This window comes from Rhinatrema bivittatum, chromosome 8 (genome assembly GCF_901001135.1).
Source record: "Rhinatrema bivittatum chromosome 8, aRhiBiv1.1, whole genome shotgun sequence".
In the NCBI taxonomy this organism is placed as follows: Eukaryota; Metazoa; Chordata; class Amphibia; order Gymnophiona; family Rhinatrematidae; genus Rhinatrema; species Rhinatrema bivittatum.
The window spans coordinates 235,469,792-235,486,823 of NC_042622.1; the positions used below are offsets into that span (position 1 = coordinate 235,469,792).

A 17,032-nucleotide genomic window follows, 5' to 3' on the forward strand; every position below is an offset into this window, starting at 1 on the left:
AGCCTCAGACACCAACTTGGGCGGCAATTTTCAAAAGGATTTCCACACTTAAAACTGGATTTTACACACACAGATGCCCTTTAAGCGTGTAAGTGGGCTTCTGAAAATTGCTGCAAAATATGCTACTTTTACATACAAATCCTTTTGAAAATTCCCCCCTTGGACTGCAAAGTCTCCGGGGCAGGCACCTAACTGCTGTACCTGAATGTACTGCATGTAACTCACCTTCAGCATGGGTTTGGGAAGGCAAGTAAATCCAAAATCCATGCTGCCATCATTGACCACAACTTCTGGCATAGCAACAGGGGACCCACACACACACACACACACACACGAGGCACTCTTTTCTTGTACAAAAGATGAGATTTCTTTTCCTTTCCTTACATGTGAGAACTGCCAAGGTGCTAAAACTCCGATCCAAAAATTAGACATCACCTTATCTTCTCCTCACACAGCCGCAGAAAGCAAAATGAGCTTACCATCACTGGCACTCAGGTACTCCGGATTGGACGAGGCATACAGGGGCCCCGTGGGCCCTTCATTATTCCTGAATGGGAGAAATTTAACATCTTAAAGAATTTTGAGAGTTTATGCATGAATCCAACTATGTCCCCAAACCTTGTTTTATTTTTTTTCAATGATTTTTTTTTTAAATCAGAACATATTACTGTTAGAAAAGTTATTATGTAAAGCAAGTTATATGTACTCAGTTAATCTGTTATACTGTATCATGTCATTATAAGGCTTGCCTTAGACATCCTGTTGTATGTAAACCGGTGTGATACGTCAAATCGAATATCGGTATAGAAAAATAAATAATAAATGCTTTTATGTGCATGCACACAGACAAATATATGCATGTGTTAACATCTGTACATATACAGAGGTATGTGTCCTATAAGGTGTTCGGCATCGTATTTTCAAGATATTTACTCTTTACTCACCTCTTTTTCACCATCACATAGGCAAACGCTATTACACCAATGATTATAATAACCAAGATGATAGGACCCACGATAATTTTTGCGATATTGAACGAGTTGGTCACTGCAAGTAGAAGGGGGGGAAAAAAACCCAAGAACACACAATTATTTAACCAGCCAGCCAGCTTTAACCCAGACTTCTAAACAGCTCTGGTAGTGCAGTGCTAACACCCAGGAGCCACGTTTGGAGCCTGCCCTAAGGTTCCCATGCAAGAATGTAAATGGAAGAGCTGCCCTCGCTGAGCATCGGAGGTCGTCTTGGCACGTCGCCATCACCTCCATGCTCTGTGTGCCGGTAAACCAGGCGGTGGGCTTTCGGGTCCTCTTTCTGTGCTGCCGGGCCTGTTTCCTCAACGGTGAGTTGGACTGACACGCACGTGGAACTCAAGTCAACAATGGGAATGCACAACACAGGCATGGGCGTAAAAATGGCCTTTTCGAAGGCACATAAATGTATCCGTGTTTACAAAGGCCACTGCGGATTTTATATGTCAAGATACAACTTGTGGGTGGCTCTGTGAGGCACAAAAAGAGGAGAACACCCCTCAACCCCTCCCCCCCAAATAGTAAAGATCTGTGGCACACACAATGAATGCTTTTCTTGGGGGGGGGGGGGGGGAGGAATTGTTATAGGGCTATCAGCTTCCTCTTTTATAGGGCTTCCAACCTAACTGGAATCTACCCTAATTGGGGCTGTGAGTCCTTAGGCCTTCACTCACTAACACAGTGGGTACTGCTCCCCATTTTTATTCCTTCTCCCCACTCCTTTCTAAGTCCAGCCATCGTGGCAACAGTCTTCTGGCTAAAAGACGTAAAACACTGGAAAAAGGAGCAGATTTGCTCTATCACCAGCCACTGGATGCTGCTCAAGCAATGGTTAGGACTCCCTCTCTTCCGAGAATCGTGAACACTGAGTCAATGGCAGCCTCAGCTCAAAAGCTAGGAGTTGGATGTGTGCATAAACCCGAGTGTCTGGCACAACGACCTGCAGCTGCTGCTGGGCTGGCCCCACAAAGACACTAACAAAGCCCTTACCATAATCGGGAACATAGAAATAAGTTGGTTCAGTCCAGGATCCATTTCCTGCCAGTGAGGTGGCACGAACTTTGACAGAGTAGTTTCCCGGATTCAGAATCCGCAGCTTGCAGCCTTGCTCGAACGCAAATTGCTTGCGGGAAACACACATGTGTATCTCCTAAAAAAAAGGCATGTTGACATCCTGATTGCCCATTGGGGACACAGCATATATTAAAGGCTATACAGAATTAACCTTCTTTTGATCTTCCCACCAGACCCTCTTCCTACCCTCACCCACCCACCACTAACACCACCCCTCCTGTTCCCACTCACAAATAAATGGCAGGTTTAAAAGCAAACCACAGGCTTGGCATGAATAAAATAATAAATCAAAGAAAAAAATACCTCCACACTACTGTTTTTGGATACTTGCCAGGATCTTATGGCCTGGATTGGCCACTGTTGGAAACAGAATGCTGGGCTTGATAGACCATTGGTCTGGCCCAGTATGGCATGTTCTTAATAAAAGAATTCACTGATGTACTCTTAGAAATACAGTTATGACCTCTTGCTGCTCACTAGGGAGGGCCAGGTCCATGGTGGTCACAATGGCTGAAGTCGTGACTAAGTTTTAAAGCTCCTCTGGTCAGAAGCAGGCTGTGAGGCTAAAGGCCTTCGAATGGCTCTTTTGACCCTTCCATGCCGAGTTCATAGCAGGCAGCCTCCAGAAGGGCAAGGAAATAAGGAGACATGTGGATACGAGATGTGGAAGTATAAGAGACTCACCCTGTAGCTCAGACATGATGGATTCTCCTGTTTACAATAAAAAGGTGAATTTAGCGCTCCCCGACCACCACTCCCAACCCCGGCCCTGAGGCTGCAGAATCAGTGCTGAGAAAGAGAGCAGGGCCAAGAACCGTCACAGAGACAGACAAAGTCAATGACAGGCAGATGGGAGACATGGCAGATATAAGAAAGGCATCTACTCTGAGTTTTAAATCACCCTCCACCTCTGGATCTTCAGCCAAACAAGCCATGAACATTTATCACACTGATGGCCATAAGATGTCTGGTGTTTTCAGCATGCCAAGAAGTTTAATCATTAAGTTGTAGTTTCTTATTTGGTCTCATTTTTCCATAGGAATATTCAGGGATCAAAGCACTTCTGCCCCCTGCCCCCCTCCTCTCACACCCTGACACCAAGTTATACTGTCTGCAATCTGCAACTTTTTGTTTTGGAAAAACACACATGCAAAACACAATCCATCTATCCGGCAAAAGGAATTTGAACAAACAGCTCTGCTAGTCCAAAGGTTAAGCACTCAAGCAGTTCCTCTCTCTGGTGGGGCACCCTACGTCGGAGGGGAGAGCTCAGTCACAGCAAAGAGTGGCTACAGTGGAAAGCGTTAGGCAGGGCTGGTGGAGAGCCAGCCGGATCACTGCACTGTAGCCACAAGGGCTTCTGCAGAGGGTGCTGCCCCAGACCTACCCTCAAGTCCCTGCAGAAAACCTGAGCAAGCTACAGCAAGCCCCCAAACCAAGCCTCCCAGGACCCCAGCAGAGCTGGCCACGGCTGGGCCATTCTGGATACTCATGCAATGTTTTTGCCATGACTGTGGTATGCTCTTCGGCAAGCTCCACTTTCCTTTCAGTCCTGGTTCACAGAGTGGCCGGCTGAAACATATCAGCACCTGACAAGCAAACCAACATCCGACTTCACTATCCTGGTGCCTCTGCCACTCCCCCAAGGTTGGAAAGAAATGGAAAGAAAAAAAAAGCAGGGGGCTATGGATCCTGTCAACAATGCACAATAAGCTATGGGATTCAATAACTCAACAACAAAACCACTCAAACCAGAAAGTCAGGGCTCGGTGCACAATCAATCTTAAAATGGCCAAATAACCACAAACATCTATACCGTGTTAATCAAATTCCCCTTGCTAGCTGCAGTCTTGCAGCAGGAACACTGTGGTTAAGCACTGGGAAGCAGATATTCAGCCACGCGGACATGCCACTGATTATCCCCAGCTAACCTAATGTTAGCCGGCTGACTTTAGGACAGCTGTATGGACCGACAGACTCTGAATATCCCAGTTAGCTGGACAACTTGCCCGGCTAAGTCGGCTCCTCCTAGTTAGCCGGCTAGGTGGCAACCGTTCAGCAGGGCTGAATATTCAGCCACCGCCGCCACTTAGCCAACTAAGTCCTAATTCATCTGGCTGAGTGGTGCTGATTAGTGCCCTTATGGTAGGCAATTTCCAAAGATATTTATGTGGGTAAATACCAGTTTATCTGGGGGGGTAGGGTAAATCTGCCTGCCTGCAAACTGCCCTCCTCAGAGCAGCTAAAAAAAGTACACCCAGAGTTCACAATGCACCTAGCCTTACTGCATTCAAGAGGCAATCCTGGGGGGAGGGGGCGGAGAACAGCACATGCACTTGGCATTTTAAAAAGCATGTGCACTATCTGAACCATCCTCCCGCCCACACAAACAGCAGACGCAAAGTACAAGGCTGCTTTTAATGCACTTTTGTAGTTTCCATTTGAAAATGAGTTATAAAGTCAGCACGATAAAAGCACTTGGTGTACTTTGCAACCACACAACTTTCAAAGGGCTCCAAGTGCATTCATACAGCTGGCTGAAAACTGGGCCCTCCTGCCTCCAAAACCGGACAAAAGTATGCCCTACCTTTGACTACACCAGAAAGCGGGAGGCTTGGGGGTTATTGCGGGAACGTGAAAGTATGAGCGGTGATTTCATTTGGAAATTCCCAAGCAGGTGCAAAGTCTGCAGGTATTTTTTGTTTCTGTGGCCCCCAAGAAATACTTTTAGTTCTCATGTTCTGAGTATGGTTTCCCCCCAGAACTGTCACTCGACAGACTTGGGCAACTGCAGCTCTGCACTCAGTGCTCTTGTATATTTGACCATGCAGGCTGTGCTCATGCAACAGACTATGAGTACTCCAGGAAATAAGATAGCACCACACAGAGAGGTTAATATTGGTGGTAATCAAAAACATACAATCTCATGGAAAAATAAATCCAGGATGCCACAGCAAAAATGTCTAGAGCCAGTGCATGTTGCGTTACAGCATTAAGATATGTGGGTCAGAAGTAAGTCACTGAGCCATTATGGCAGGGCTCAGCCAGGGACACACTGAGCCTCAGAAAAGATGGCACACAAATGTAATAAACTGAACTGAAAGCTGGTGGGAAAAGGCCTCCACACCCCTGCTTTCTGCAGCAGTGCCTGGGCAGAAACTCCTGTAGCAGCTTTTCAAGACTCTGCGCTTCACTTGCATACAGCCCTACATTAATACATACCCCAAACACCTTTTTTAAAATGTAAAAGTCTTTCAAGATTTAAAGCATCCACTTGCTTTTTTTCCTCTTCTCCCATTTCATTTCTATTCTCTCCCTTAACCCTGGCTCCTCTTTTCCTCCCATCTACTTCCACTCCCCCAATCTATTTACCCTCCCATACTCCACTCCTTCCTAGTTTCTACCTCCTTCCAGTCCATCTTCCCTTCTCTTTCCTCCAGCCCCATCTTTACCCCCTTCCCAGCTCTACCTTCTTCTCTTTCCTTCCCTCTCACCTCTCTCTAGTTCTTGTGTTTTGAGAGGTAGTGATTAATGCTTTGCACTATCAATAATCACTTTACTGAGATAAGAAGCAAAAGAGAAAAAAACCTCACCTCGCCCTCTCCGAGACGCCAATAAATAACTTCGTACAGTACAATCAGTCCGTTGGGTTCCTTTGGCTCTTGCCACTTCAGATGGATAATATTGGGGGAAATCAACTCGTGGGTAACCGGTCCCACCACCTCATCAGCTTTCACTGTATCATGGTAGAATAAAAGAAAAGGGGTCACAGTTCAATGAGCACCTCATTACGGTATCTCAGGTGCACAAGAAGCAAGTTCTAGCACTCCCTCTGCGAGCATCCAAACAAGGGAGGAAGTAAAAGTCACACTCGTATATGGACTTTCTAGCACTTTTCACTTTGGCGTGATTGAAAATGACCTCTCTCTTATCTGATCAAGGTCACTTTCAACAGAGTTCATGCCAGACCCATGCTCCACCTTCCCCCTCCCAGTTTGGATCTGAGTGGTAAATTTCTCAGTTATCTTCTCTCCAGACAGGCAGGCAGATTGAACAAGCCCCTAAGCGCCTTTTCACAAGAGCTGAAAAAGAGTAAGATGATTCTGCAAAATCTCCAGCATGCCCCAGGGCCATCTCTAAGCTGCCCCTCCGATATTCTCCTGTCTCTGTGGGAGCAGCCGTGTCTGGAACAGCATCACAAATTACATCACAAGTGCTGGCATCCAACAGGTTCACACAGGGTGTGTGTCACTTGTGACACCATAGCTAATGCAGACCAGTTGCATCAAGGATGCAAAATAGTTGGTACCGCTTGCTAACACAGCAGCTTCTAGAGAAACCATCCTAAAAGGATTAAACTTCTGCGAAGAGGGAAGGGCACTGCTGCTGCCATGTCTACTTTGGAATTTTGTTGTACAGAGCACAGTTTAATCAAGGTAATGGGAGAACACAGCAGATGAAGACTTGCCTTCGGGCATGGTCCGGGCACTGACATATGCTGCCACACTACACCCGGTAGGTTCCAACATGTGGTTACATGCATGGATTTCAATGCGGTAGCCCGTGAAGTGACGCAGATTGGAGATCACCAGGGACTCCTTGTACCAGACTTTCTGGAAGAGTTTGAAGCTTTCGGGGCTCTCTGGCACTGCCGTGGCCGAGCCATTTGCAAAAGGATTAAACGTGGGCTCTGCTGCCGTCCTGTTGGCCACACCACCAAGGTCTCTCCGCCTTCTGGAATTTCTGCCCAAAAAAATAACAGGAAGCAACTATTAAATACATACATTTTCATCTAACCAGAGCAAATGAAAGAACCACATGAAATAATTCTATTTTTTTTTTTTGTGAGCAATGCTTACTTTCAACAGGACTTCGGCTCACTTACCTAACACATAGCAAACTGAAAGAACATGAGCTGTACTTGCAAGGGGGCAGAGGAATAGCTGGATTTACTACCTAAAAATTAGCTCCTTCCCTTGCCAGTGGTTCTCTTCAGGAGGCACCATGGGGACACTGAACAAATAACCATTTCCCTTTCTCTAAGAAGGAAAATCCCTCTTTTCTGATCAGAAAATACACTTTTTTCCTACTATGGTGCCAATACATTTCTTGAGTGTAATATAGAAATGACGCCAGAAAAGGACCAAAAGATCCATCCAGTCTGCCCAGCAAGCTTATGGTAAGTATCTGCCACACCTTACAATTCACCCCCACACTTATCAGCTTCCCAGACCATCAAGCCAGGGGCCTTGTTGGTTGCTGTTTGAGTCCAATTCCCCTTCACCTCTTGGGTACTTGCCAGGTTCTTATGGCCTGGATTGGCCACTGTTGGAAACAGGATGCTGGGCTTGATGGATGCTTGGTCTGACCCAGTATGGCATTTTCTTATGTTCTTATGTACTGAAGCAGAGGACAATGATGGAGTTGCATCAACGGTATGAAGGCTTATTGGTTAAGGGTAGTAACTGCCACACCAGCAAGTTACCTCCATGCACACTTTTCTTCATTTCCATCTGCTAGCCTTTAGGGGTTGGGGTACAGGGTATTTCCTCATTCTGTCATCCAGTCCTCCGCCCCTCAAGCACTTAAGAACTTTCTGATGCTGATGTATTATGAGATTGGTCTAGGCAGGAAGGCTTACTCTGCTGCCCTTCTCATTGTTACTCTGAACTAACTCCCTGGATTCTTACACAAAGCACAATCTCCCCTGCCAATTGATAAGCCAACGTCTAGCCTCTGAGCTCCGGGTCCCAGCAGCCATGATCATGCAAGTCTTGAGTGGGCCAAGGGTTCCTAACCCACTCCTCCTCTTGCAACTGTAAATGGAAAGCACACCAAACACAAAATTCCCCAGAGTAGGCCATCTGTCAGCCCTCCGTGATATGTTTCAGATTCTCCAAAGTGGCAGTAAAGGGTTTCACAATGGGTTTCAGGTCAAACTACCCTTTGCTCAAGCTTCTTCCACTATCAGCAGTGGAACTTAGCTGCCAAACAGAACTTGAACCATTAAGGCTTCAGGGTCTGCAAACTGGTAGGTTGTTGTTTTGGTTTTTTTGGCTCTGGGAGTCCACATGCCTTCTCAGTTTCTTTTTCAGCTGATTAGGAGGCAACGGAGGGTGCACAGAACTCCCTGATAGAAGCTCTGCTAGGATTCAGAGGGCCAATGGGAGCAGATATTGAGTTCCCAAGTTTTAAGCCAAATCAAACTTTCAGGGAAGAAATGACTTTCTGAAAGTGTATAGCACAGCAAACCTAATGAAACATAACAGCCAAAACCAGGAGAAACACAAGCAAGCAACCTAGCAACAAGCATCTGATAATAAAAGCCCACATCATAACTTAGAAACAAAATAGTTTAAACTGGGAGAATACTTTTTTTTGTCTGAAAGATTTAAGTATCCCAAAGAAATCAACAGTGAAAAACAAGAAATGTATTGATATCCATGTTTCAAACATCCTCATGCTATGCTATGGTTCCTCACATTTTAATCATTGACCCAGGATCTAAACTTTCAGGGCATAATTTTCAAAAAGACTTACATATAGAAACCCTGGACTTGCATATAAATCCCCATTTGAAAATTAATTTGGGGTGAATGTGTGTAAATATACTTACGCTCGTGGTAAGCAGGCGATCCTGGGGGAAAGAATTTACGGGCACACTTTTGATTTTTGAAAGCATTCCTGTAAATCCACACACACAAAGTTGTGTTTGTGCGCTGCAGGAGGTTCCATGCACCCCTATGAATTTTCAGAGTGGATTTATAAGGATAAATCCGCTATGAAAACTCTTGCTAAAGTCTGGGGGCAAAGCGCACTCGCAGACTTTGGCCTATGCAAGTTTTTGAAAATCCCCCTCCCTATAACCCAACTCATATGAGCACTTTATAATTATTACATAAGAACATGCCATACTGTGTCAGACCAAGCGTCCATCAAGCCCAGCATCCTGTTTCCAACAGTGGCCAATCCAGGCCATAAGAACCTGGCAATTACCCAAAAACTAAGTCTATTCCATGTAACCATTGCTAATGGCAGTGGCTATTCTGTAAGTGAACTTAATAGCAGGTAATGGACTTCTCCTCCAAGAACTTATCCAATCCTTTTTTAAACACAGCTATACTAACTGCACGAACCACATTCTCTGGCAACAAATTCCAGAGTTTAATTGTGCGTTGAGTGAAAAATAACGTTCTCCGATTTGTTTTAAATTTGCCACACGCTAACTTCATGGAGTGCCCCCTAGTCTTTCTATTATCCAAAAGAGTAAATAACCGATTCACATCTACCCATTCTAGACCTCTCATGATTTTAAACACCTCTATCAAATCCCCCCTCAGCCGTCTCTTTTCCAAGCTGAAAAGTCCTAACCTCTTTAGTCTTTCCTCACAGGGGAGCTGTTCCATTCCCCTTATCATTTTGGTAGCCCTTCTCTGTACCTTCTCCATCGCAATTATATCTTTTTTGAGATGTGGTGACCAGAATTGTACACAGTATTCAAGGTGCAGTCTCACCATGGAGCGATACAGAGGCATTATGACATTTTCTGTTTTATTCACCATTCCCTTTCTAATAATTCCCAACATTCTGTTTGCTTTTTTGACTGCCGCAGCACACTGAACCGACGATTTCAATGTATTATCCACTATGATGCCTAGATCTCTTTCTTGGGTAGTAGCACCTAATATGGAATGGAACATTGTGTAACTATACCATGGGTTATATTTCCCTATATGCATCACCTTGCACTTAGCCACATTAAATTTCATCTGCCATTTCGATGCCCAATTTTCCAGTCTCAGAAGGTCTTCCTGCAATTTATCACAATCTGCTTGTGATTTAACTACTCTGAACAATTTTGTATCATCTGCAAATTTGATTACCTCACTCGTCGTATTTCTTTCCAGATCCCTTATAAATATATTGAAAAGTAAGGGTCCCAATACAGATCCCTGAGGCACTCCACTGCCCACTCCCTTCCACTGAGAAAATTGTCCATTTAATCCTACTCCCTGTTTCCTATCTGAAAATCCAAGTACACTATATCTACCGGTTCATCTTTATCCACATTTTTTCTCCAAGTTAAAATCCATTTTTTCTAAGTTACAACTTGGGTTTTTGTTATCAGGTGTAGCATAGCAAACTTCTGAAATAGCCAGGCCTGCTTTTCAATAACTTTTATTTCTTTTTGGTGTTTTCATTATGTTGTAATTATGGTACAGTTCAATAAAATTGTATTTTCTTCTCCTTCTGTTATCGGGGTACATATTCTAGTGGCATATGTCTACATCTGCAAGGCACTAACAGGAAGAAAATGTTAGCGGAAAAGATGTCACTCACACGAATATAGCTAGGGAGGGGTATTTTCAAATGGATTTCTGCAAGTAAAGTAGTGCTTTACCCACAGAAATGAGCCTTTAGAAAATTGTGTGCCTGATGTGCATAAATAATTCCATACTACTCACTGTATGCACATACTCTGACATGCATAGAGAGGGGTTCCAGGGGGTGAAGTCTGGGCAGGCTTAGAACCTTTTTTACTTTATACAGTATGGGGGTAATTTTCAAAAGGATTTACACACGTAAAATTAGGTTTTATTTATTTATGTACATGCAGGCTCAGAAAGAATGTGGATAGTACAATGGATTGATTAATATGGAAAGCCAAGACAACATTTGGTAGACATTTTGGGTGAATACAAGGAACTACCCAACTTTGACAGAAAAGGGGACAAGAACTTGGAGTTTGCAGAATCCTCTAGCTGGGGTAACTGCAAGGAGGAACACTTCTTTCCATGTCAGGAACTTAAGAGAAACCATCTCTAATGGCTTGAAAGGTGGCTTCATGAGTTAAGAAAAGATGATATTCAAGTCTCATGGAACTGGACATTTCTATATCGGAAGCTTAATGTGACAAAGCCCTTTCACAAACCTTGAGAGTGGATGAGTAGAGAGGGGCTTAGTGTCCTCTTGAACGTAGTAAGCCGCTATGGCACTAAAATGTACTCTCATTGACAAAGTGGTGAGGCCTGAATCAGAAAGGAGGAGCAAATACATTAGCAAATGCTTGGGCTCACAAGAAAATGAGTCCAAGGCATTCTATTAGACCACATGGAATATCTGAAGGCATAGCTCTTTCTAATGAATGGCTTTCTTGCTGAAATCAAAAGGTCCTGGATCACTTTACACAAAAGAGAGAGAGATCAGCAATTAGTGAGCATTCAACATTCAAGCTGTTAGATTGAGATACGGAAGGTTCAGATGATACAGTGTTCCTTCATCTTGAGTTAACATGGTAGAGTCTGTCCCCATAGGTACAATTGGAGTGCTGGAAAGTTGTCTGAGATTTGCAAAGTATGTCCATCTGGCAACACCAGAGCCAAAAGAATCACACAAGTGCAGACTTGCAGCAGCTGTTGCACTGTTCTGGCACTCAGCAGTACTGGTGGAAAAGTGTACATAACACTTGCTCCCCAATCGAGGAGGAAAGCGTCCTGAGCCAGTCTGAGGTCAGTGGACAGAACTGAGAAAAACTGATTTTTGTTCTGTTCTGACACAAATAGGTTGACAGATGGCAGACCCCATAAGTCAAATAATTAATCAGCTGTTGATTACTGCAGAAAATTCTCTGCTGAGCCGAACCGCCAGCAAGTTGGAGACACCTGGATGATAGGCGGTTTGTAGGATGGCCTGATTTCTGGCTGTCCATTCCCATAACGGTTCTTTGCAGAGAAGCCATGATTATGTGTCTCCCTGCTTGTTTATATAAAACATGGTGACCTGGTAATCTTTTTTAATTAAGAAGCCCTTCCCTCAAAGATGATGTGTGAATGCTGAGAGAGCATCTGGTCACTTTGAATTCCAAAAGAATGATCTGAAAATGGCTCGTCTGATGAGACTAGGTACCCTGTGGGTTCAGAATGATCCTGTGTGTGCACCCCCTCCTTTTGTGGAGGTGTCCATCACTAGCAAACTTGATGAGGAAAAGCACAAAGCAGCACTCCATCCTGAAGCATGTGGAGGTTTCACCACCAGTGTAACCTTTGCTGAATCCACTGAGAGCAGAGACTTCATTGCAGATAAAAGATACGAAAGCAGGTCAATAGGACCACGTGAATGGCTGCTGCCCTATGACCTAACACAATGAGAATTGCTCTAGCTGTCATGTGCTGAGAGGTCAGTAGTTTGTACATGAGCGATATCATGGTGCATGCTTAATCTGTTGGTAGAAATGCCCTCTTCTGCAGCGAGTCTAACCATGCTCCAATGATTTTGTTCTCTGAGCAGGTACTAGGTTTGACTTCACAAAGTCCAAAGTTTGTAGAAGACAGATAGACTTGTGTTGGAAAAGCCATGCTTTTTTTCAAGAGCTCTCTGTCATCCAGATATGGAATAACTTGAATCCTCTGGTGATACAGGTGTGCAGCTACTACCACAAAGCATTAGCATGTTGATAGGGTAAACAGGAGTACCTTGTACTGGTAATAGGAAGAATCCACCTTGAAGTGAAAATAGTGCCAATGGGAAGGATGGGCGGGTATATAAGAATATGCATCCTTCAGATTGCGCGTGCATGTCCATTCCTGCTTTTGGATGTAAGGGAGATTCAAGCTGAGGAAATTCATTTTCAATGTCTCTTGAGCATATTTTTTATTCAAGTTTCTCAGATCCAGAATGGGTTTCAATCCTCCTGATAACTTGGGAAGGAGGAAAAAAATTGGGAATAGAAACCCCATCCATGTTGGGATGCAGGGACTGGTTCTAACACTTGTTAAAGAAGTGATTGGACTTATAGGTGAAGCTGTGTCAAGTAGGATGAATCTGACTAAGATTCAAGCAATATGGAGAGAATGCTATCCGGGAGAAACAAACAGTATTCAGACTCTACAATGTCCATGCCTCCAAGAAGGTTTGGATGAGTGTTTGGAGGTATCAAAACGGAGCCTGGTTTTAGGCTGAGGCAGATGGTGCTCATGCTGCCAGGGTCTGGACAGCTAACAGTGGGCAAGAAGAGGTAGTACATGGTACTACTGAAAAGGATGGAACTGACTCTTGTGAAAATATGCCATTTAGAAGTGAGAAGGAGCATACTGAAGTGGAGCTTTGCTTGGGAACCATCCAGAAGGACTGGGCCATTACATTTTGTTCTTGAATTGAATAACCAGACCTCTGGGTTGTCTCTGAGACAAGGGAGGTTCGCTAACTACTAGTGGACATCATTTTGGATACTACCTTCTCTGAGCTATGCCATACGTTGAGCTCCAGTTGAAGCTGAGGAGGTGTGTGAAATGGAATCAAAAGATTTGTAGACAGAATGGAGATGGTGCCAAATGCACTCTTCTGCATCGAAAAGCAGTTATGGGTAATAAGACCCTCCATCCACAGGTTGTAGAAAAAGCTTCAGTTTTTAAATACGGTCACTGAAGATAGTGTGCCAATCAGAATTGCGAACAGTAAGCATGGAGCATTGGAAAACATTTTTAAGAAAATCATCTAACAGACTATGGTCTTTCCCAGGAGGTGAATTTGAATGAGTACTTGTCCCTTTGTCTTATTAAGGGTAGACTCAGCAATGAGTGATTGATGTAGCAGTTGGTAACCCTAGTGAGGTTTGGACTCTATATTTGAGATCAAACTTTCTAGCCATAGGAACACCAGAGATATGTGGGAAACAGCTTCACATCTGTATCAAGTACAGAATGATGTGGACTGGTTCAGATAGGGTGTCCAATATCTAGAAGAGCTTGAAGACTGCTGAGCGGGGTTATTTATCTTTATGTACATTGACACTAAGCGTTGCCCCATATTTTCTATGAACTTTGCATATGACAGGTCTTACAGGATGATGTATGGTCAGGCAAATTTGGACGTGGGTCAGTTAGAATACCTGTAGACCCCTCTTCTTAATGCAATGGTGAGAGTTCACTAACCCAGGATCCCATTGATGATGTAAGCAAATCAGGAGGTTCTTCCAGTTGCTTTGGAGGGGAAATGCCCTGGTCTACCACCTCTGAGCAGCTAATTCTGCTGCAATTGAGTGGGGAGATGAAGAACACCTTCTCAATGGTTCTGATGATGGACTGATGCAGCAATACCAGAGAGAAGTGACTGGATTATTCCTTCCATCTCTTGAGACAAAGAGGTAAAAAAAATTCTCAACAGATCTGCAATCTGGTCGAGTGACTGCCATGTCCTCTGACCTGGAGTAGTCAAGGGAACATCTTCTCTGGAGACAAGGATAGGTTTCTGCACCTTATTGGAGGCAAGCAGCTGTTGTGCCCTATTGCGCAGGAGGTGGACCCTTGAGCCGAGGTGGGGTTGACGCTACACAGAGGGCAAGCCCTACGGGTCCTCACCATCGGTAGGCGGAGCTGGCTGACTGATGTAGGCCGGCTGGAGCTTTGCCAATATCAGTCCTTGTTTCCCGCAGGTTGAGCCCTAGAGTACTGGGGCCAACTGGAGTAGGGTGGGCCTCCATCTGAGGTCTTCTGATGGACAAGTAGGTCAGCAGTGGTAAGAGTAGCAGGACTGATCTGGACGAGGCGGAGTCCCAGAGACCCAGGCGCCAAATGGAAAGAGTCCCAGGTTAACGTTACTGGGAGAGACAATTGAGGGGCCGGAGAAGTAGCGCCCAAGTTCAGGACCCCAACTGAACTTAGGCCCGGTAGTTTCCTGGACGGACTGGACAGATCTGGAGATGGGGACCTGAAGCTCCATAATATAGACATAGGCCCGACTGCCTCCGCTGGAGGCGCTCTTCCGGGGACAAACGCCCATGGCCCAACTTCATTGGCTCTTCCACTTTCGATAACAATGGATTCCTGCCAGAGGCGAAACTCGTTGTAGGTGGTGAGGGGAAATGTTCCAAGGTGGTCCTCTGAGGCATTCGAGCCTCCTGGTGGTGCTCTTGGAGGCGATGGTCGATGCAGCCTCTCAGGTCGATGAGGAGCTCACGGGCTGCCAGTTCAACTTTGAGCTGAGGAGATAGTTCGTCCAGGTAAATGGCTCGAAGGCAATCTTCTTGCCAGGAGAACTCTGTAGCCAGAGTCCAAAATTCTATGGTATAATCAAACAGGGTCAGTTGACCTTGCCGCAAATGAAGCAGATTGGTGCTTGACACAGCCTGTCGTCCAGGATTGTCAAGGGTCCGATGGAAGATGGACACAAAGCAAGAAAGTTCTTGTAGGAGCAAATCCGACCGCTCCCATAGGGGCGAAGCCCATGCCAATGCCTTACCCTCCAGTCGAGACAGAATGAAGGAAACCTTCGTGAGTTCATCTTGGAAGATGGACGGCTGCAGAGCAAATTGCATGTAGCATTGATTAATAAATCCTCTGCAGAGCTTGGAATCTCCGTTGAAACAAGGCGGAGCTGGTAGGGCCAGCAAATCCTGGAAGAGAAGGGAGATGGCTGTTGGCTGACTGAAGCTGATACTGGTACTGAATGAGCAGGCTGGGCGTCAAGCCGGGCATGAAGATGCTCAATGGAGGAGGCCAACGCCTCAAGGAACCGCTGCTGTTCTTGCACTTTAGAGGCCAGGCAGGAATGGCCTGGAGGGCACACGGCTCCGCCGAGTCCATGGCCTTTGCAACCTGTTGCGCAGGAGGTGGACCCTTGAGCCGAGGTGGTGTTGATGCTACCCGCAGGGCACGCCCTACGGGTCCCCACCGTCGGTAGGCGGAGCTGGCTGACTGACGGAGGTCGGCTGGAGGTTCACCAATACCAGCCTTCATTCCCCACAGGTTGAGCCGTTGGGTACCGGGGCCAGCTGGAGTTAGGTGGGCCTCCGTCCGAGGTCTTCTGATGGACGAGGAGGTCAGCCAGGGACCAGCAGTGGTAAGAGTAGCAGGACTGATCTGGACAAGGCGGAGTCCCAGAGACCTGGGTGCTAAATGGAAAGAGGCAGACAGGGGGCACCCAAGTAAGAACAGGCTGAAGCCTGAGAAGCCAAGTCCAGAATGAGTATAGTAGAGGCGTCGCTGAACAAGCTGGAGTCAGGGCATGCGACAGGCAAGGTAGAGCGGTGAGGAAAGGCAATGGTCAAGTCCAGGAGATAATCAATGGCATAGTCAGACAATGCAGTAGTCATGTCCAGGAGATGGTCAGTAGAATGGTCAGGCAAAGCAGAGGTCAGGTCCAGGAAAAGGGCAGTAGCATGGTCAGGCAAAGCAGAGGTCGGGTCCAAGAGTCAATCCGTAGAACAAATAGAGGAACACAGGAACAAAGGAGAATACCAGAACTAGGATCAGGAACACGAACAAGACAGGAACCGGGAATATGAAGGAATCACCAGGGGAAGCAACAAAGTACACGACCAGCTTGGAGACCTGTTGCAAAGGCAACTAACTGTTGCTGGGCCCGGCCTTATATATTGGGAACCAGTGACGCCATCATCCGGTGCTGCGGGTTAGTTTCCCGCCACGGCCCCCTTAAAAGAAGAGGAGATGCTCGTGATGCCCATGGCCGCGAGAGAAGTGTAGCCAGATGGTGGAGCAGGCAACAGAGGTTAAGAGGACCTGGTTGCAGGCCAGGTCCTCTTCTCAAAGTTTCCCTTTTGAAAGTTTAGCACGAGAGATATGGATTTGCTTACTGTCCCCCCTTCCAGTCATTAATTCAAATTTGATCATATGATCACTATTGCCAAGTGGCCCCACCACCATTACCTCTCTCACCAAATCCTGTGCTCCACTGAGAATTAGATCTAAAATTGCTCCCTCTCTCGTCAGTTCCTGAACCAATTTCTACATAAAAATGTCATTTATTCCATCCAGGAACTGTATCTCTCTAGCGTGTCCCGATGATACATTTACCCAATCAATATTGGGGTAATTGAAATCTCCCATTATTACCGCACTACCAATTTGGTTAGCTTCCCTAATTTCTCTTAGCATTTCACTGACCATCTCACCACCTTGACCAGGTGGACGATA

At 45.6% G+C, this 17,032-nt stretch overlaps 1 protein-coding gene across 1 annotated transcript in view; it reads right to left on the reverse strand.

Annotated features, from left to right (window-relative positions):
* The window catches only part of INSR (insulin receptor), a 369,067-nt gene that overhangs the window by 23,875 nt on the left and 328,160 nt on the right, over nt 1-17,032 (reverse strand). Inside the window, exons 11-15 of the mRNA XM_029614140.1 lie at nt 6,571-6,845; nt 5,696-5,838; nt 2,019-2,178; nt 945-1,047; nt 480-547 (exon numbers count right to left, since the gene is read on the reverse strand). Of these exons, the coding sequence (XP_029470000.1) occupies nt 480-547; nt 945-1,047; nt 2,019-2,178; nt 5,696-5,838; nt 6,571-6,845 (749 nt within the window). The remainder of the gene's footprint in view (nt 1-479; nt 548-944; nt 1,048-2,018; nt 2,179-5,695; nt 5,839-6,570; nt 6,846-17,032) is intronic.